The sequence below is a fragment of the Heteronotia binoei genome, chromosome 4, assembly GCF_032191835.1.
Source record: "Heteronotia binoei isolate CCM8104 ecotype False Entrance Well chromosome 4, APGP_CSIRO_Hbin_v1, whole genome shotgun sequence".
Lineage (NCBI taxonomy): Eukaryota > Metazoa > Chordata > Lepidosauria > Squamata > Gekkonidae > Heteronotia > Heteronotia binoei.
In genome coordinates, this window is record NC_083226.1 from 24,522,670 (window position 1) to 24,544,050 (window position 21,381).

The 21,381-nt window shown below is 43.9% G+C and overlaps 1 protein-coding gene across 1 annotated transcript in view; it reads right to left on the reverse strand.

Annotated features, from left to right (window-relative positions):
• TNKS (tankyrase) overlaps positions 1 to 21,381 on the reverse strand; it is a 116,963-nt gene that overhangs the window by 40,891 nt on the left and 54,691 nt on the right. Inside the window, exons 6-12 of the mRNA XM_060236955.1 lie at positions 17,323 to 17,417; positions 16,963 to 17,029; positions 13,896 to 14,082; positions 13,074 to 13,195; positions 12,584 to 12,675; positions 12,409 to 12,487; positions 2,002 to 2,173 (exon numbers count right to left, since the gene is read on the reverse strand). Of these exons, the coding sequence (XP_060092938.1) occupies positions 2,002 to 2,173; positions 12,409 to 12,487; positions 12,584 to 12,675; positions 13,074 to 13,195; positions 13,896 to 14,082; positions 16,963 to 17,029; positions 17,323 to 17,417 (814 nt within the window). The remainder of the gene's footprint in view (positions 1 to 2,001; positions 2,174 to 12,408; positions 12,488 to 12,583; positions 12,676 to 13,073; positions 13,196 to 13,895; positions 14,083 to 16,962; positions 17,030 to 17,322; positions 17,418 to 21,381) is intronic.

Below are 21,381 nucleotides of genomic sequence, written 5' to 3' on the forward strand. Positions count from 1 at the left end.
GCTGTATCAGAAGATGCTTTGGAGGGGGGGGCAGAGAGCGCAACAGAAAAGCAATAGAACTCCTCTTCCCCCTGCACATCTGGCTCCAACTGTACGTCTCTGAATCCCACCCATCGAGTGTGAAATTGAAACAGCAAGAAAATTTAAAAGACATGAAACAAAGAAATGTAAAACTGAGAAAATCCTCCCAGTCACCAACACCATCACTGACAACTGAGTTACAAGGCAGGAAAACATCTCTTTATAATCAGTTCCAATAAACTATTTATCTGGATCTGATATCTAAAAAGGATCACACACAAACATACACTAAACCCCTTGCTTTAATACTATATTGTCTTCCTTATCTTTCACTGCAAAACCTTGATATAACAGCTTTTTCGGTGAATTCAGAACCCACCCCCCCAAAAAAGTTTCCAGGTCTCTCGCTTTGGTTGGGCATACTTCAGTTTCTACAAAATGTTTCTGCTGGACTTGTGTTGTAACCCAGAAGGAAGGGTCGGGGCAGAATCCTGAGCAGAATCTTCTCCCTGTTGCATTTCCCTGCTTTCTAGCTCTTAAATCGCTCCAGTCTTATATGCCTGATTAGGCCAGGTGATTTGTACTTCTAGGACCCCTGCAGCTAACGCAGCTAACAGACTTTAATTTATGACACCTGATGGGCAAGATGGTTACAAGTGGAAGAGGAAACAGAAATTTGATAAATAGCAAAGCTCCGAGGTGGGTGGGTCAGTGAACGATCAGAAGTACTGATAGAATTACACAATGAAAAACATTCACAGCACTGCACAGACACTGTTTGGCCATTTGTGTTCATTTTCATGGTTTTCAAAAGTTCCTTCTGGGTTGATTTTCAACACCTTGTTGCCAACGCGGACGATGCTTCAGTGCTGCTTTTCTCAGCACCACTTTCATCCTTCTTTATCCCTTGAACACATGACATTGCCTTACACTGAATCAGACCCTTAGTTCATCAAGGTCAGTATTGTCTATGCCAAGGTGGTCAAACTGCGGCTTGGGAACCACATGTGACGCTTGCACATATATTTGTGTGGCTCTCGAAGCCCCACCGCCCCTTTGGCCAGCTTGGAGAAGACATTTGTCTCTTTAACTCACTTCTCCAAGCCAAGCCAGCTGGCAAATTGGAGAATGCATTTAAAATTAAAAGTTGCTTTCTTTTCACCTCTCCCTCCCCCAATCTATCTTCCTTCCCCTTCCCTCCCTCATCTGACGTTCATGTCTTATGGCTCTCAAACATATGACATTTATTCTGTGTGGCTCTTATGTTAAGAAGAAGACTGCAGATTTATACCCTTCCCTTCTCTAGGAATCAGAGCCTCAGAGCAGCTTTCAATCTCCTATATCTTCTCCCCCCCCCCCCCACAAAAGAACCCTGTGAGGTGGTTGAGGCTGAGAGGGCTCTCACAGCAGCTGCCCTTTCAAGGACAACTCCTGCAATAGCGATGGCTAACCCAAGGCCATTCCAGCAGCTGTAAGTGGAGGAGTGGGGAATCAAACCCGGTTTTTCCAGATAAGAGTCCTCACACATAACCACAACACCAAAGTGGCTCTCCAAACTAAGCCGGTTCGGCCACCCCTGATCTATGCTGATGGACAGTGGATCTCCCGGGTCCCAGGCAGGGGCCCTTCACATCACCTTTTCCCCTGATCCTCTTAAATGGGGATACAGGGAAATGAATGCAGAGGAGCCGTAGCTCAGTGGAAGTGTCTTTGCTTTGCACACAGAAGGCCTCAAGTTCAATCCTGGCCTCTCCAGTTAAAAGGACTTAGCAGTGGGTGCTGAGACCCTGGAGAGCTGCTCATGGTATGAGCAGACAACAAAGACCTTGATGGACCAATGGCCTGAATCAGTAAAAGGCAGCTTCACACAGGTGGTTATGCACATGGAATCTTCAGTATGCCTGGAGGATACCCTGCCGCTGAGCTGCGGCCTCCTCCCCTTGCTGCCCTCCACCCGGATTTAACTAATACCATACCCACCGTTGAGTATCTGCTGCACAGCTTCATTGCCCATCTGTGCCGCTGTGAAGCCTTGCAGGGAGATGATGGAAGGGTCGGAGCCGTAGCTCAGCAGGAGGCGACAGGTTTGCAGGTGCCCGGCCATGGCAGCCCTGTGCAAAGCCGTTTGGCCCAGGGTGTCCAGTGCATTCATCTGGCGGGACAGAAGAGACAGAGGAGATTCAGGAATGGGCAGAACGGTAGGCCATTCTGTGTGGCAAAGCGACTGAGCCCTGTCTCTTCTGTGTGTGGTGGCAGGTTGTGTGTGTGGAATCGAGCAAAAGGGAGCTCTGCAGCACCATAATTTAATTACGCCTCCTACTGTGCTGAAACATTAACACCACAGGATAATACAGGGCCAATTAAAACCTTCCATTTATTATTTGAGGGGATTTCACGTGAAGGATGTGACGGCTGAAACGGTTACGGCGGGTTAAAAAAACCACAATCTTCGCTTCACAGTTAAATACATGCTTGGAAGTGCAAATGGAAGATAAATCATCCTTAAATGCCAGTCTCTGGCAAATAAAAATAGACATGAGTGAGCAAACCCCTATTAGACATAAGGGAAACCGGTCAGGTGTAAATTATTACCTGAAGACCACTTAGAAGAAAATTGCCATTAGTGATTCTCAAAGGGTGACAAAAACTCAAAGTAACCGATCAATATATCTTTTTAAAAACATGGAAGAAAAAGGTTAAATCGAGGAGCATTTCACTCAGAGCGGCTGTTCACGAGAAAGCTAATTACAGCTTCCCAAAATTCTGTCTATGGCCTCATTATTTATCCTGCAATCTCCCGCCCTCCAGCAAAAGTGGAATATTCAAGCAGCAGCGAAATGATGCTCAACGATATATAAGGAGGCCAGAAAGTATGGAAGCACAGCATGCAGCACAAACAGATCTTTCCAAAAGGCAGTATGAGGCATTTTTATGCAACGGAAATGCAGCAGAATCCAAACTGAACACCAGGACTCTCTGCGTTCCCTAAGGAAAAGCGCTCGCTCTCAGCGAGAGGGAGAGAATAAAGTAGGCAACCGCAGCATTACATTTTCAAGCTATTAAAATCAGTCATCTTTAAGTTACAGATGAATTGCAATTTGCTTTCCCAGTCTATGAAATATAACAGTTTTCTGTATGGGGAGCCAATGATGAATAGCTATCCTCCCCACCCCCAAGAATGAAAATCTCAAATACGTGCTAAGAATATTGCCACAGGGACCAAAAAGTTACTGTGGATCTAGGAAGGGGGAATGGAGGGGGGGGAAGGAAACTTTTAAAGTAAGATGGGCATTATGCAGGACAAGAGGTCGGTCTGGGCTTAAATAAGAGCTGCAGATCAGCAACAGCACAGCTTCCTATACAAAGCCCAAGCCAGTGCATTTCAGTAAATCAGGAATATGCACACAGGTGCCTGTGTAAAAGGTAATATTTTACAGAAGACTTCCAGCATGAAGAACAATGCACCATTAAGCCAGATCACTATGCCTTTCAATTGCAAATCATGCACATTTAAATCATGATCGCTCTCTGGCTCTGAGTAGGAGGAAGAATGGGAGAGGGAAAAGAAGTTTTTTCTTCTTCTGTCTTCAGGAACCCTTATATACTCCCTTGTCAAGGTTTTTTTGGTAGGGGGGAAAAAAAGCAAAGAACTCGTTTGCATATTAGGCCACACCCCTAATGTCACCATTGTTTTACGCAGGGCTTTTTGTAGAAAAAGCCCAGCAGGAACTCATTTGCACATTAGGCCACACCCTATGACACCAAGCCAGTCGGAACTACGTTCCTGTGCATTCCTGTTCAAAAAAAGCCTCAGGTCTAGGACTGGCAGCCAGTCCCAAGCCTTCCTCATCAGTGGGGGAGGGCTGAATGGCATGCCTCTGAAGGACATTTGGGGTAGCCAGCCTCCAACTCACATGCTCTACTGCTTTACAGCAGAAGGCAAAGCAGTTCTGAACTGCCCTACAGAAGGAAGGAGTTCTGTCAGCTTTAACAATGACAGGGCTATCAGTTTCAAAGAGGCATCGATTGTGACCACTTTTTTTCATGCTTCCTTCCTAGCCTGCTTGTAGCAGTTACTGTTTAGCGCTCGTTTTAAAACCACCTTGTCAAATATTCCCCACTACCCTTCCGTTTTATCTACACTCCTAGCCTTTCCCTTTAAAAAAATTGCACATTGGTGAAAATCAAATGGATGTATGCAGTTGTTCAGTGTACGCATATTTTAATTCAGCATTCTCTACTGTATGGCAAGACTCAGTGCTTTTTAAATTCTTGTGTTCCACCAAGAACACATCTGCAACAGCTCAGCTTAGCACCTGAGGAACATTTTGGAAGCAGCCCATCAAGAAAGAAAAGTAGAAGATACAACAGGGAGAGCTATGGCTCAGCAACAAAGCATCTGCCTGGAATGCAGAAGGTCCCAGGTTCAATCCTCACCATCTCTAGCTGAAGATTCTAGCAGTAAGTGATGTGAAGTGCCCAAGACTCTGCATATCCACTGCTGGCCTGAGCAGGCAAAACTGATTTTGATGGACCAAGGGTCTGATCCAGTATAAGACAGCTTCATGGGTACATCCCCAACTTGTGGTGAAAACTACCCTGCACCTCCATTCATTAAGTTCCTTACAGCAATCTAGCAAATGAGCCTAAAACCAGAAATTACCAGCTATACATAATATTTACTAGCCCATCCACATACATACACTCATATTAGCAATTGCACATCAAAGGGACCAATGTGGAAAGGGAGGCATCTGGAGAAAAGCCCACAGGCATCTACCAGGTATCTAGAGTAAAGCCCACATCCTCTCTCACGTTCTCCCAACACTGGCCCTACTTGCCTAAAAACAAACACATGGGAAAGGAGAGAGGACCAGGAAGCAACTTCCTGCAGGCCTTTTGCCTAACACAGACAATTCTCAAGATGGCCGATCCAGCCCTTGTGGACCTCAGGCAATGACTGATCAACCATAAAGCCTATTTACTGGATTATGTACCGCAGGCTCTGCCTCCAAGTTTTGATCATACACCTGATGATGACGACAAATAAAACATGGCCAGATCATCCAGCATGATTTGGAAATTAGCAGCCACTGAGCCCTCTACATGAAGTAATAGCTTCTGCCAATGTACAAAGGCCAAAGCCTATCACATCCTTGGGGGAGGGGACCTAATAAAAGGGTGACAGACAAATATATCTACATTCATATATTTGACCCCTGCAATTCAAGCCACGTTGACCCCTGTAATTCAAGCCATGTTGCAGACCTCTATGGAATGTTTGCTTGCTAACATGCCCCTCTTAAAGAATGTTTTCTGTTGCTTTCTAAACATTTACCTGCTGAAACTGGGATCTATTATGTAATTTTTGCACCATTTAATGGGTTATAGTAATACTTATGGCTTTGTTTTGGTTCTGTTTTTAGACTTCTGGTTGGCCCAATCTTTTTGGGACGGGGGGTTTGTAGGGGAGAGTCCCCTGCAAATTTGGGGGCTTTCCATCAAACCCCCTCCCCTTCAGGCGGCTTCAAATATACCCTATTTGCCATTGATTTCAATGGCCCATAGGGTATAATGGGGCCGTATATCTGGAAATAGCCGCTCAGCTACCGTATATGCGGCTATTCCGACTACGGAATTCAGAAATATACGAGATTCTGTATTTTTCCCCCCGTATATTTCTGAATCCGTGTACTATTGAATTTTTTTTTGTACATCCCTACTCACGACCTGAGTTTGATCCCCGGTTGAAGCTGGGTTTTCAGGTAGCCGGCTCGAGGTTGACTCAGCCTTCCATCCTTCCAAGGTCAATAAAAGGAGTACCCAGCTTTCTGGGAGGAAAGTGTAGATGTCTGGGGAAGGCAATGGCAAACCACCCTGTAAAAAGTCTGCTGTGAAAATGTCGTGAAAGCAACGTCACCCTAGAGTCGGAAACGACTGGTGCTTGCACAGGGGACCTTTCCTTCCTTTCCTGTTGTATATGAGAAGTCAGGATTGTGGAAACGTTCGTTTTGACTGTCAGTTCGGGCTGAGCAAGTAGGGCAGGAGCTGGTGCATACATTCCTGCATTCATATACCCTCTTTTGGAGTTGGAAAAGGGATGTACACCACATCAGGATACCTTCAGAGCTGAAAGTATCTCCAGGCATGTACAGCAAACCGCTGTAATGAAAACAGGGATCTAACTGAAAGCAGCATTCTCTTTTTATGGCAGATTCTCTTTGACTGGAAAGTTTGCCAGAAATCTGCTGAGGAGTATCTGGAGACAGGACCATGAAAGCATCAGTGCTGAAGGCAGCAGGAGCTGCGCTTCAAAGTGATGCTCAACCCAAGTTGGCACCTTGCGTACATCATGCTTGAACAAAAGCAATGCTCTATTTAACACTGCTGGGCTCCCCCGTGTGGACCAATTCTTTCACATAACTTGTTGAAGGCATACCTTTGAACCTGGGTTTTAGGTTCAAATATTAGGTCCCAAGACTACAACACAAAAAGTTGGGCAGCAAAGTCTTTTATGTATTTTCTTTTTAACTTCAAACATTCCATCCTTAACTGCCTTGTGTTGCCCTTTCCCAGGAAAGGGAGGGAAATCACAAGGCCCCGAGATCTGCCTGTCGGCAAGGAGGCAGCCAATGGCAAAGCACAGCAGCAGGTGAGGACCCAAAGGACAGAACAGAAGGTAGACAGAACAGACCAGATCACAAAGGCTGAACTGAGCTTAAGGTTAATTTGCAGCCCTAAATAATCTACCTTCTTTTTTGATGATTCTCAGCCCACCACTGCTTTCAAAAACTAGGGATGTGAGGTCAGTCCTGGGACTGCCATTGAGTTAAGGTTTCCTAAGATGATGTTTTGTTTTTCCTGATCCAGAAGACAGGAAGGGGGTGGGGTGTAAGATGGGGGTCACATGTTACACACCAGGCAGCCTGCTGTTCTGCAGTTTCCAAGTCTGATTTAGGGACAAGGAAGAAAAATTCAGATGCACAAACGAGAAAGAGCCTTATAAATTGAACTGGTCATTCCCTCTAGGCAGGACTGTAGACCACATTCCCTTATCCTCCCTCAGCTTGGCTAACCAGGAAAGAAAGACTTACAAGATTTTTTTTCCAGCTGAACTATCTGTTCTTAAATGTGAATTTCTTCACACCAATCTTTAGAAGATGATGATATTGGATTTATACCCTGCCCTACACTCCGAATCTCAGAGTGGCTTACAATCTCCTTTACCTTCCTCCTCCACAGCAGACACCCTGTGAGGTAGGTGAGGCTGAGAGAGTTCTCCCAGAAGCTGCCCTTTGAAGGACAGTTCTGTGAGAGCTATGGCTGACCCAAGGCCATTTCAGCAGCTGCAAGTGGAGGAGTGGGGAATCAAACAGGTGACAGAATGGAGAACAGGTGACAGAATGGAAGTTTCTGGGAATTACCATGAAACAGGATCTAACATGGGGGGCAAATACTTTAGCTCTAGAGAAGAAGGCCCAGCAACGACTATACTACTTAAGACTCTTAAGATCACTACAACTGTCAGGGAGTCTGCTGGTTGCCTTTTATCGTAGTTCCATTGAGAGCATTTTATCTTATTGCCTCTGCGCGTGGTTTGGGAGCTGCACGGAAGCAGAGAGAAGGGTGCTCCAAAGAGTGACGAGAAGAGCACAAAAGATTTGTGGATGCTCTCTCCCCTCATTGGTGGATCTGTATAATATGGCATGTAAAAGGAAGATACAAATGATCCTAAGGGACCATACACATCTGGGCCATTTGCTTTTTGAGATCTTACCGTCAGGTAGACGATATAGAGTGTTGAAGGCTAGGACAAACAGATTTAAGGACAGTTTCTATCCAAGTGCTGTGGTTAGGTTAAATGCAGGGTTATGAAGGATTATCTGTTTTAGATGTATTTAATGGTTTAAATGGTTTTAATGGTTTTATGAATGTTTAATGGTTTTATGAATGTTTATTTAATGGTTTAAATGGTTTTAATGGTTTTATGAATGTTTATCCGTTTTAGATGTATTTAAATGGTTTTAATGGTTTAAATGGTTTAATGGTTTTAGATGTATTTAAATGGTTTATGAATATGTGTGTTTGATGTGTTGGTATGTTTGTGGAAGAGCACCTCATTTCGTTGCTCTCTTTTTGTTGAGAACAATGACAATAAATTCATCTATCTATCTATCTATCTATCTATCTATCTATCTATCTATCTATCTATCTATCTATCTATCTATCTATCAAACCCAGTTCTGGATAAGAATCTGCGCACTTAGCCACTACATCAAACTGGCTCTTTAGAGTAGCTGCAACCAATAAAATATTGAAACATGTTTATGTTTCTGCAAATTTTGGACTAAAATCTTTCAAACGTTTTTTATTTTTAAGATTAACATATTTTGTCCATATTAAATGGTCATTTTCTTTTTTTTACACAAGACAATATAGGCCAAAACCTTCTCACAGTGACAGCCCCACTTACTCTGAAGTTGCCTGGGCTCAAATGCCCCCGTTATAATTAAATATTCAGAGCGCCAGGCTTTTAGGAAGCCTGGCAGCCAATGAACAGATGTGTTATTTGAATGGGCAGGCAAAGCTCCAGTTGCCAGCATGTAGGTACCTTACTAGAAGGCAATTGGGAAAGTCATTTTAATTAACAGCCTGAATGAACCATTATGTAACCATTTCACTCTTCGAGTGAGTGCAAAGACTCGTTTCTGAAATGCGTCCCCACAGTAAAGTAGCCGAAAAAGATAACAGCTGGCTCAGAATTCTAGAACATGGCATACTATGCTCCTGATTCTCTGTATCGATGTATTTTATGATGCTATTAAAATCGGCTTGGAAGGAAGTCAGCGCGCCAGAGATCCGGAGAACAGCGCTGCTATATAACAAGGCTCCTAAATTAAAGCACACCTGTCTTACATCAACAATGCTTTGATTAATAGTGTATGAAGTTTCATCTCGCATCTCTTAAACTGGCGCTTTACTGCTTTTGCATGTTTTATGCAACCCTTCTGTACAGTGCAGCCTTGTGCATTCCTATGAATTCAGTCTCATTGACGGCAGGATGCTCCGAGATACCTCGGTTTGGACGCTCCTCTGCTGTGTGACCTCCTTTAAGAAACCTCACCGAGGGCTGCAAACTTCCCCCCCCCCCCAAAAAAAAGAGGGGAGCCAATTCAACAGCTCCATGCTGTCAGCAGCAGCACCTGCATGGGCTGTTTGTTCAGTCAAGGCCCCTGGAACCCAGGTATGCCTGGGCCTTCAGCTCATCTGACTGATTTTGGCAGGCTGACGACATCCCAAAAAATACAGCCTTTTGTGGAGCGTTCTGAGGATTTTCTCACTTCAAGTTCTAGGAACAGTTAATTTCAGATAATAAAGCGAACACCTAAACCAGGATGCTGGCTTGTGGCCCATTCATCTTCTCACAAAGAGAAAATGAAGACAAAGAATCAGGTACACACAAAACCAGAGGTATAATTCAGCTTTCAGAGGCTCATTATCACAGTCTGCTAAGAAGTGAGATGGTTCCCCATGCCTACCATAAAAGCAAACTCAAGATCTTTATGGCCAGTCTGGATTTTTTAAAAGAAGAAAATGGAAATCAAATAGTGCACCCAAACAGACCATAACCAAACAAGTCTATACTCAATATAGAGACATACCTGCCTTACTTATCCTGATCTAAATTACCGAAAGAAAAATGAATTCACACAACTCCAAAAAATACAGCCTGACGTTTATGTCAATGGAAGCAACCACAGGAGAGATGAGCTAGAATAATATTCTCAAGTTATCTAGCAACAAGGTGTAACATTTACAGATTATGAATCTGTACCTATGCCCTTTAAGGACATTTCAAAGGAAATGATGGATACAGTCAGTAAAAGTAATCTCAGTGCCAAGAATTCGCCCGTGTCATCTTTGCAAACAATGCTCCTTTTTAAAAGGTGTAAGTGTGCACACACACACACACACATCTATGTTATAACCAGTGTTCCCTCTAAGCTTAGTTAGCGTGAGCTAGCTCACAAATTTTTAGCCTCCAGCTCACATATTTTTGTCTTAGCTCAGGAAGGATGACCCCAGAGCACACTAATTTATGCAGTAGCTCACAACATTAATGCCAGTAGCTCACAAAGCAGAATTTTTGCTCGCAAAACTCTGCAGCTTAAAGCAAACATTGTTTATAACCTAGTACATGCACCCAGCAAGAAATTATTCTTAAGTGGAAGGATGTGTTGCTAGCAATAAAGTTCAAGTTAATTCATGACACAGTATTCCACAATCCTCATTACTATGTTTGGGTGTGAAAGCTGGACAATGAAGAAAACCAACAGGAAGGAAGTTGACTCCTTTGAAATGCGGTGTTGGAGGAGTTTTATGGATTCCATGTTCTGACAAAATGAAAAATAGGTGAGCTAGTTCAAATCAAGTCTAACTCCCTGGAAGCTAAATTTACTAAACTGAGGCTTTGGTTACATGTGAGAACGCAAGTGTCACTGAAAATGACCATAATGCTAGAAAACGTGGAAGGAAGCAGGAGGAGAGGAAGATCTAACATGATATGGGCTGATTAGATAAAGGAAACCATGACCCTCAGTTTGCAAGATCTGAGCAAGGCTGCTAACAATAAAGATATTTTGGAGATCATTAATTCAGAGGGTCACCGTAAGTCAGAAGCAACCTGATGGCATTTAACACATGCGCACACACATCCAGAGACCTTTAGCTATCATAAGCAACATTCTGATTGCAGCACCACTACTGACTGGAACACACGCAAGAAAGGTAGGCATTCAGGCATTCTACCTGCACAGCAAGGCCACAATGTGCCAAGCTCTGAAATCCGTCTTTGGAAATCTGAATGCCAGGCAAGACACAAAGGTGTGACAAATGCAGGCGACACCACTGCTCTTGCTAGCTCACTGCCCCAACCTCAGCATGATGGGAGCTGCAAACTGCTTGTGTGAACCTAACTTGTGATGTCATGCTTCACACCAAGGCTAACTAAGAAAACCTAGAAAGACACTGACACAAGCAGAACTACTGTATTCCAGAAAAATTGATCAAAGCTAATACAGGCTTTGCCAAGCATACTGAACACATCAAATGAATATTTAACCTTTAAAAGCAACCTTTAAAAAGGCAACTCAAGATAGACACATCTATCTGTTCACAAGTCACTCTGAACAACTAGGGAACATCTGGAAATTACTTTTTCCACCTATCAGAGCCTACATATATTCAATAACAACAGCAACTACATTCAATCGTATCATCCAGAAGCCAACACTAATCCTGGAACGATCAAGCTTCTCCAATTGTCATACATTTGGGCATAAGCCACACGATTATGCACAAGCCACATTCAAAGTTCGGAGATGACAGAAAATTATTCAGGAAGGTGAAAACCAGGGCTGATCTGAAGGGCTCCTGGAGAATTTCCACAATTTGGGTGTGCGGGCAACGATGTGGCAGATAAAATTCAGTGTTGGTAAGTGTAAAATGAAGTACATTGGAATAAAAAATCCCAGCTTCAAGATTAGGCTAATAGGGTCTGAACTTGCTGAGGCTGAGAGGGGAAAAAATCTTGGGGTCATAGCAATGGAAGTGTCAATGAAAGCGTCAACTCACTGTGCTGCAGCAGTGAAAAAGGCAAACTCTACATTAGGGTTTATCAGGAAAGAGACTGAAAATAAAACAGCTGTTATTATAATGATCCTGTATAGATCTATGGTGCAGTCTCATTTGAAATACTGTGTGCAGTTCTGGTCACCGTACCTCAAAAAGGACATTGTGGAGCTGGAGAAAGTACAGAAGAGGGCAACCAAGATGATGGAGGTTAATGCACCTTCCTTATAAGGACAGGCTTACGAGCCTGGGACTTTTCAGAATAGAAAAGACATGACTTGGGGGGGAGGGAGGGTATGTAACGGAGGTATGTAAAATTATGCTTAGGGTGGAGAGAGTTGACAAAGAGAAATTTTCCTCCCTCTTTCAAAATAGTAGAACTCAAGGGCATCCAAAGAAGCTGATGGATATTAGAATCAGGGCAGGCATTACACAGCAAGTGATTAAAATGTGGAATTCGCTGCTAGAGAATGTGATGAAGCTCAGACAGCTTTGGAAGGGGATTAGACAGATTCATGAAGGATAGGGCTATTACTAGCTACTACCCAGGGAACCTCCACATTCAGAGGCAGTAAACCTCTGAATACCAGTGCCAGGAGGCAACATCAGGGGAAGGCCTTGGGTTCTATCCTCTGTTATTGGACTCCCAGAGAAACTGACTGTACACTGTTAGGAAAAGGATGCTGGACTAGACGGACCACTGGTCTGATCCAACAGGGCTCTTCTTATGTTCTTAAAGCGCAGTCCAATACTTACCTTCGCTCCATGCTTATGCAGAACTTCCATCACGTCATTGTGCGCTCGTTCAGCGGCCACGTGCAAAGGTGTCATGAAACTGGATTTTTAAAAAAGAGACACAAACAAACAGCTTTGAGAACAGGGCCTCACTGCACCTCAGTGCAAAGGCTGCCGAATGAAAGAATCCACGTACTCTTTGTTCTTCTCGTTCACGTTGGCCCCTTTCCGAAGCAATAACTCTGTGACTTGCTTCCGCTTGGGGTGAAGAGATGCCACGGAACAATGCTGCAAATGAAACGGCACTCTGTGAACACAGTCAAGCCTAAGGCGGGAAAAGATACTGAACGGGATATTGAAGTAACAGATAGGGCCCGCAACCAGTCAGTATATTCCAAGTTTAGTACAGAACAAGTAACTGATTTTTTTCTGGATGCAAGGCTGGGGTCCAAAGAAAGTTCATGGATATGCAACAGGGAGGGAGTTATGGTTGTTGCTCCAATTTCATTTTCTACAGCAGTTCCCTTAGCTAAAGAGACAAGTTACGCATCAAGTTAGATTCACAAAAGGGCTGAACTACATTTAACCTGAAGGAACCAGTCTAATCACGGCCCGCTTCAGCAACCATTATGTATACACAGCCTCAAGTGCTGCCTAAAGCAAACCAAGCAACTCCATGATCTCACCAGTGCTGTCTCGTGGGACTGCGGCTGCTTGAAATTAATGACCTCCAAGGCAAGTGTCTTCTTTACTTTGGCCAAGTCGGCTTCTCTTGCGGCTTGTAGTAACGAATGTCCTTTGAATTCATCTGCAGGGGAGGATGCACAAAATATTCATGAGCCTGTCAGACTTACACAATGTTAAATTTAGAAAATGACCATGAGCTTAAGGGGGGTGGGGACGGAAGACTTAGTTCTATATACTTCACTATCCAACTTGCGTCACTAGAATGAAGCTGGTGAAGGTAAAAGAATAGTTATTGGGCTGAGCGCTTTAACCTTTCTTCATAAGGAAAGTATTCCAACCCAGGTCTGTAGCCAGAAACTTTTAGTTGGGGGGGGCCACGGAAAAAAAAATTCGGGTGGAGGGCCCCCTCTGGTGGCCCCCACTCTCTCTGCCGCTACTTCTCTGGTAGGCCCAATTTCCCCGCCACTCTGGAAATACCAAAATATTTCATAATCTAAGTTGCAATAATTGATCGTTTTCTATGTAATATCTGCATACCGTACTCTATACGAAGCCTTTTTGGTTTGATAACTTACTGCTCCACTTCCCTTCTTCCCAGTAATATTGTGTTGTATCTTGTTTAACATCAATAAAGTCTGAAAATTGGGGGGATAGCTTTGCAAGCATAAAGGTAAATGTTTTGTGTGTGTGTGTGGGGGGGGGTGTTTTATATTAAAGTGAGTGTAGCCAATCATGTCAGGTATTGCTGCACTGCCACAGAATAGTGGCACACCTTACAGCCCTCTCTGGAGGGGAACACGTTACCCTCTAGAAATACCTACATGTGAGCCTCTCCTTGAGCTCAGGTGTTGGGGCCATATCAATGGCGCTTTTGCCATGACAGTTGACCAAAGTTGGATCCGCGCCATGGCTGAGTAACAGAGAACAAACTTCCACACGATTCTTGGAAGCCGCTTCGTGTAAGGGAGTGAACTGCCAGAGATCCATCGCATTAACACAGGCTCCATGCTAAATAAGGAGAGAATGCAAGGATTAATAAAGTTCACATGTTCGCTGTGTAATCTCATTTTTCCAATTAAGTGCAGCATGTAACAGAATAAGATTTCATTATCCTCTAATGAAATCTCAGACAGGAATGAACTGATATTTCAACAATGCCATTAGAATAATTCCATTTGCTAAAGCACTCAATAGCAAGAATGTGTTCTGGAGTCATCGCTATGAGTGCATACTGAGAACCTAGATTCAGCACTGAGAGATTGGCAAGATCGTTATCTTCCTGAGAACAAATTACTTCAGTACGAGCTGGCATAACACAGCAGTAAAGAGCTAGATGTGTTAAGTTTCCAGCGCAGGTCTCATCTTCATTAAAGAGCCCCACTGGGTGGCCTAGAGCAAGACTTCCAGCACATGAACACATGAAGCTGCCTTACAGTGAATCAGACCCTGGGTCCATCAAAGTCACTATTGTCTACTCAGACTGGCAGCGGCTCTCCAGGGTCTCAAGCTGAGGTTTTTCATGCCTACTTGCCTGGACCCTTTTTAGTTGGGAGGTGCCAGGAATTGAACCTGGGACCTTCTGCTTACCAAGCAGATGCTCTACCACTGAGCCACCATCCCTCCCCACCTGCAATATGGGGATAATGCCATCTTACTTTACAAGTGTGCACCAGGATTAATATTTTTGCCCATTTTAATTAACAACTAAAATGGTAAACTCAGGCTTCAGCAGTCCCAATGATCTAGCGAAACTGGCTCTTAGACTGCTCTGACACATGTGTTAGTTAATGCTGTGTCACGGACAACATGCCAGTCATGAGTTTCATACATGATTCTTTGTGACCTCTTGCATGGGCCGTTCCCTTGAGTGAACACCCCTGTTCGTTCCCTGCCTATCTGGGGGATTTGCCTAAGGGACGTACAAAACGGAACACAATATGTAAAACCATAAAGCATTAAAGGTTATTAGTTAAAATCCAGAATTGAACACCCAGCCAGAGCATAAAAATATAGCTCATCAAGCAGTTTAAAACAACAGTCTTCAGAGTGAAAGCACATTACATAATGATGCTAAAGGACCAATACCTTAAATAAAAGCCTGGGTGAACAGAAATGTTTTCATCTGGTGCCTAAGAGAGGGCAACACAAACCTCATGGGGAAAGGAATTCCATTAGCCAGGTGTCACTACTGTAAAAGTCCCGTTTCTGGCTGCCACCTGCCTCACCTCTGATGGCGGCGGAGGAACAAAGAGCAGGGCTTGTGGGAAAGACCTTAGCTGGACAGTATGGGAGGAGGAGGTCCTTCAGATATACTGTCCCCAAGACATTTAGGGTTTTATGGGCAACATATGCTTTGAACTGTGCCCTAGGAAACCCATACATCAGATTAAGTGGAAAGAAATACCTAAAAACATTCTGGGTGTTATTTGCCCTGGAGGAGCCCCATAGTGCAGAGCAGTAAGCTGAAGTACTGCAGTTCTCCTGGCAGAAGCCGTGTTCAGGTAGCCGGCTTGAGGTTGACTCAGCCTTCCATCCTTCCAAGGCTGGTAAAATTAGTACCCAGCTTGCTACGGTTAAAGTGTAGATGACTGGGGGAGGCAATGGCAAAGCACGCTGTAAAAAGTGTGCCGTGAAAACGTCCTAATGTGACGTCACTCCATGTGTCAGTAATGACCCGATGCTTGCCTTTACCTACCTTTTATTTGCCCTGAGTTTGACACTGTTAGGAAATAGTTTTTTTCTTCCTTCCCCAAATTAATGCACCTACCTTGGTTTCAGCTGCTTTTCTCCAATTTTTCCCAAACCTGCTTTGCTCCCAGGTTTTGGGAAAGATTATCAGCAAAGCCTGGATGGTTGTTGTACGGGTGGGAAAGTTTGGATCTTCAGAGTCCTGTCCACACAGCAGCTGTTTCCACCATGGTGACCCTTTCTTTTTCTTTCTGCAGAGGGTTTTTCATTTTCCCTTTTCTGGTATACCAAAATCTGCATTATGTTTCCCAAATTCCCAGTTTCCATTTTTTTTAAAGTAATTTATTAAACCCCTTTTCTTTTGGGCTTATATGGAAGCAGTGGGATAAAAACAAAAGCTAGGACTTCAGAGAACCTAATAAGATATTTTGGCACAGTAGGATGTTGATACAATATCAACTAAACCACCAATTAAAGGGAGGGGAGAACTACCATGGAAAGCCTGCCATGTGGAAGCCCTGTCACTGCTGTGATGTACGAGTAGCTACAGAAGCAAGAGGGAAACTACACAAACCTGTTCCCCTGTGGAAAACATCTCTCTCTGACACATGTAAGGAAGCAATGGCTCTCTACAATGTCGACAGGTTGGAACTGGATCTTGCTATTTCAACTGACCGAGAAGAACACTTTTGGTCCTTCTACACCTGCAGGTTCTTGCTTCTTCCCCCAATCGCTTTTCCTAGTAGGTCTGTTTCTAGGAAGGCTGAACCCTAAGAGGATGGAGGTCAGGTGCTTCTTATCTGAATGCAGGCCAGCCATCAACACTTCTTTGTATGGCCTGAATATAGCTTAAAAAAAAGATTATTAGGATAACTAAGGTTGCTAACCTCCAGGTGGTGGCTGGAGATCTCCTGGGATTATGACTGATTTCTAGGTGACAGAGATCAGTTCACCTGGAGAAAATTGACACTGGAAGGAGGACTCTACGTCACTATACCCCACTGAAACCTCTCCCCTCAACAAACACCACCCTCCTCAGGCTCCACCTCCAAAATATACAGGCATTTCCCAACCTGGAGCCGGCAACCTTTAAGACCCATATGTGAAGCACTTTGATGAAGCCAACATGGAAATCCTCATTGTTGCTAACTTATAACATGCAATGCATTCATTTTGAAAGTGTTTTCTCATTAAACTTACCTTCAACAGCAACTCTGTAACTTCATAATGTCCATAAGAACATGCGTTATGGAGGGGCACGAGCCCACTACAAAATATGAAAAAATGAATAGGTTTTTTTTAAACGGTTATCTAATTTTCAGTAATAAGAACAGGTAATTATAGAGCATTCCTTTGCCAAAGGAAAGGATTGTTTCTGAAGAACATTTTGTATATCCAAGTCAGCATCAATTACAATTTACTTAAAATTATATTTGACTCATATCATCCCCACTAATGAAAATAAGTCTGTTTTGCTATGTTAAATTCATACTGATGAGGATGGGAGGGAAAACCTGACAGCCATGAAAGCCAGAACATTCGTTATGCAGCCATACGTACCCTTTATCTTTTGCATGGACATCCGCACCATGCTGAAGCAAAAGCTGAACTATCCGAACTCTGTTGTAGCCTGCAGCCAAATGTAATGGAGTTGACTTTAAAGAGAGAGAAAGAGACACAAGTCAACAATGGAGGAAGCTTGCTAAGAATTGTTCAAAGAACGAACCAACATAAGAACATACGAGAAGCCATGTTAGATCAGGCCAATGACCCATCCAATTCAACACTCTGGGTCACACAGTGGCCAAAAAAACAATCACAACCAGGCACCATCAGGAGGTTCATCAGTGAGGCCAGGACACTAGAAGCCCACCCACTGTGGCCCCCCAAGCACCAAGAATACAGAGCATCACAGCCCCAGACAGAGTTCCATCAATACCCTGTGGCCAACAGTCACTTATGGACCTCTGCTCCATATGCTTATTCAGTCCCCTCTTGAAGCTGTCTATGCTTGTAGCTGCCACCACCTCCTGTTATTCCATGTGTTAATAAGAACCAAGATTCTGACATAGGCACAGCTGGGAAGGACAATAGGGAAAAACAACCACGAAGGTCCTACTGAATTGATTTTGCATATGAATCAATTCATGGGACCACCATCCAGCAGACAACGGCCACTTGTACAGATTTCATACACTTGCTACTGAGGGAGGAAAAACAGACTCCACCTACCTCTGTTCCTTGTTCCTAATCAACCCACCAAAGAAAATCTTGCTGGGCTACTGTCTCCTCTAATGTGCTTTGTTAGCTTGCAGTCAAAAGTATATCCTCCAAGAGGTGCTTGCGCTAAAGCTTCTAAAATCTAAATTGGGGGGGGGGGTGTCACAGCATAACTACCCCAGGACAGTGATGCCAACTACCTGCAAGATGGGCCATGTGCAGAGTTTCACAAGTAGATAGCAAACAGTATGGCTCACAGGCAGTTTCATACAGCTCTGGATTGCACAGAAAACATCACCAGCTCATATCGTTTTTAAATGGGTCCAATGGCAAGTCCATTGCAGTAGGTTTTTTTTTAAAAAGCATGTTACAAACAGGCTATTAAGTAATGATCCCTTCCAGAGAAACAGAATTCATGGCACTGTTTCCAGAATGTGCAGGAGGGCTCTATAAAACTTGTGTTTTCTGTAAATGGCAATGACAGGTTATTGTAGCTTGATATGTTTTAAATTGTTTTAACCACTAAGGCTTTATCTGTTGTTTCCTGTGGTTTTACCAAATCCGTGATGGCCAATGGCTATATACAATAAACTACTACTACTGACATTGATACTACAAGGTTTGAAGATTCCTTCATTTTTTAAAAAATGTGTTTTAAGCTTTGAGCTGCTAAGAGAGGAAATATGGAAGCTGCAAGGAATGAAACTTGTATTTGTCGATTCAAAAATGAAGAGCTGGAATCCAAAGAAAAGAGGGGCTGCTTTTGTGAGTGGGAAGGGATTTCATAGACATCACCTTCCTCAAACCACAGTCCTCTCGCACTGCACAGCAAACTGCATAGAAGCCAAAGAAAGTCTCAAACGCACTTTGAAATATGGCTTGGGGAGAGCCAGCTTTTCAGAATAGAATTAATTGCATTGGACCAGACAAGCATTTTATGGAAGCCTTCAGTTGCCCTTCATTCCCTGGCAATAAAGCAAATTCGGCGAGGGCAGTACTGCCGAGGCCAACTACACGAACAACCTCAAAACGTACTTTCAAACAACTTCCGCCTACTTCAATAGAGACATATATGCTGCCGAATGTACTACAATACCCACAGTTTTTTAACCATTCTTGCCATGTCATGATAAGCAGTATTTTGATTTTGAGTTTCTTCTTCCAGATATTTGGGCACCCCCCCTCCCTCGCAAACCCCCCCCCCCCAAGATGATTACTCCTCTCTGGACAGTTCCAGACACAGAAAATTAGAGAGGAAGAATGCCAGCCGAGCTCAGAATTACAGGGCAGTCAGAGGCACAGGCCTGGGTTTGTGGCAGCCGCCACCAAGACAAGCATCTCTCTTCTTGGCAATCCCTGACACAAAATCCTTCACTCAGCCATTATATTCTCGGGAAATCTTTGCCTGTTCGGCAAGTAGCACGCTCCAGGCACTGGGACTAAAATAACTCTCTGCTGTATGTGTGCTGAGGCCAGAGGTAGCAAGGACATTTAAATGTGTGTGTGTGCAAGGGAGATTTTAGAGGGATGGGGGCGGGAAGGCTCCAAGACTACTTGCAGATTGTGACATTTTTTTACCATGCCATGTCACTGAAGCTGAACAGAATCTTTAAACAGAAGTGGCTGAAGCCACCATTCTTAGTTCATTCTGCTCTACAATGCCGTTAAAATTTAGTCATTCAGGGCACTAATCCTTTCAGGGCCTAACCTTTGGGAAGAAAGGTCTGTCAACTACATCTGATAGCTAGTGCATTCTTTGAGAATGTGCCCCAGAGCCAGTCTGTGACAGAGCGCTCAATGTGATGATGATGAGTTTGAGGCTCCAGTTCAGCTACAGCCATCCAAACTAAATTTCTTGACACTGCTAAGAACCACAGTGTTTTTTCTTATGTCTCCACCCTGTAAGCCATAATTGAAAGACCATTTTACCAACCTCCACAAAAGCCAAGACAGATGGGCTAACAGGATGGCAACAGTGAACGTTGCCCTGACTAGTGATTTCCATCTTCTGCACCATGAACTTTTAAAAAAGGAAAATGCATTCAGCTCTGCGGCTTCCCATCTGTGCTCCAACCTCGTCTGCCCAGTGTCAACAGGGTGGGTCTACCATATTTTCTTGATCCACAAGTCCCATAAGAATAACCAGAAACCTAGCAGGAAATCTGCCGGCAGCATCTGCCTATGTTTCATCGCTGCTGAGAAAGAGAGGCAAATGAGTGGCCGTTTTTAACCAACTCCCCTGACTCTGGACTTGGAAACTCGAGCACCTATGGGCTCCTTTCGAATGGAATCTCCTTGCTGGAAAATGGTCTGATGATCCCAAGGGAACAGGGCTGGGGGAAGAGAGAAGAGAGAGAACAACGGCAGGCACCAGCAGCCAACTGGAAATATGCATTTTGAATCCAAGGTGGTGGTGCTCTACTCACAGAGCATTTCATTATTGGATTAAGTTCATCACTGTAACAGCAGGGTGCTAAGAGACCAGATTCATGTTGCTTTTATACTTATTAATGAACTTTAAAATTTGCGTGTGTTAGGGAGTAAGTAACAGATTGATGATTAACAAATACAAAGGGACTCTGGGAGTGTGAATACATTGACTATACTTTCCACAATGCTAAACGTATAACCATTAAGGGCCTGGATTTACGAATTAATCTTTCTAGAAAAGGAGTTCTGTATCACAAGGCCAGGAAGCTACTGCACTTAAGACAAAAACACGATGCCATTCAGTTATCTACTTTGATGCATGATATTGAAAGCAAGGAAGGAAATCGGCATATGCCCATGACCCAACTCCCAAACTTACTCTACATGAAAGGGCTCCCCTGTCTGAATGTGCCCTACAGCTTCATATCGCAAATTAACTATTAAACGTCTGCAACCTTAATATCCAGAATCAGAACTGAGTAATGCGCTGTGACAAACCACTTAAATCATTCTGCCAGATGCTGTAGGATTAAGTAGCGTTGAAGACACTGATAATAAACATTTAATGTTGTCCAAAGCCGGCATTAAAAGACGACACTGAGGTGCATGGAATATGGATGGCAGAGGAAAGCTGCATCAACTTTTCTCCTTGCGAAGGCGGCGAGAACAGCTGCCAGCTAATCTTTGGCTACCATCCCACCTGCCATGAGCACCTTCTGGGAGCTGCCGTTTCTTCTGGGCGCTGCGGAGGTCACTACAGTCTGTTATCTTGTACTGGCAACATTCTCATCCATCTGCTGCTCAGTCTGGCTGGGGAACTGCTGCCAGTGACCAGAGGGCAAGAGGGGTCTTCAGCTCCCAGGTCAATACTCCAGTGGTTTTACTTCCTCACAATAGCTTAAAGAATGGGGTAGACCCTGTTTTACCTATCTACCAACTGTCTATATGGAAACCAGCAGCCATTTCCAA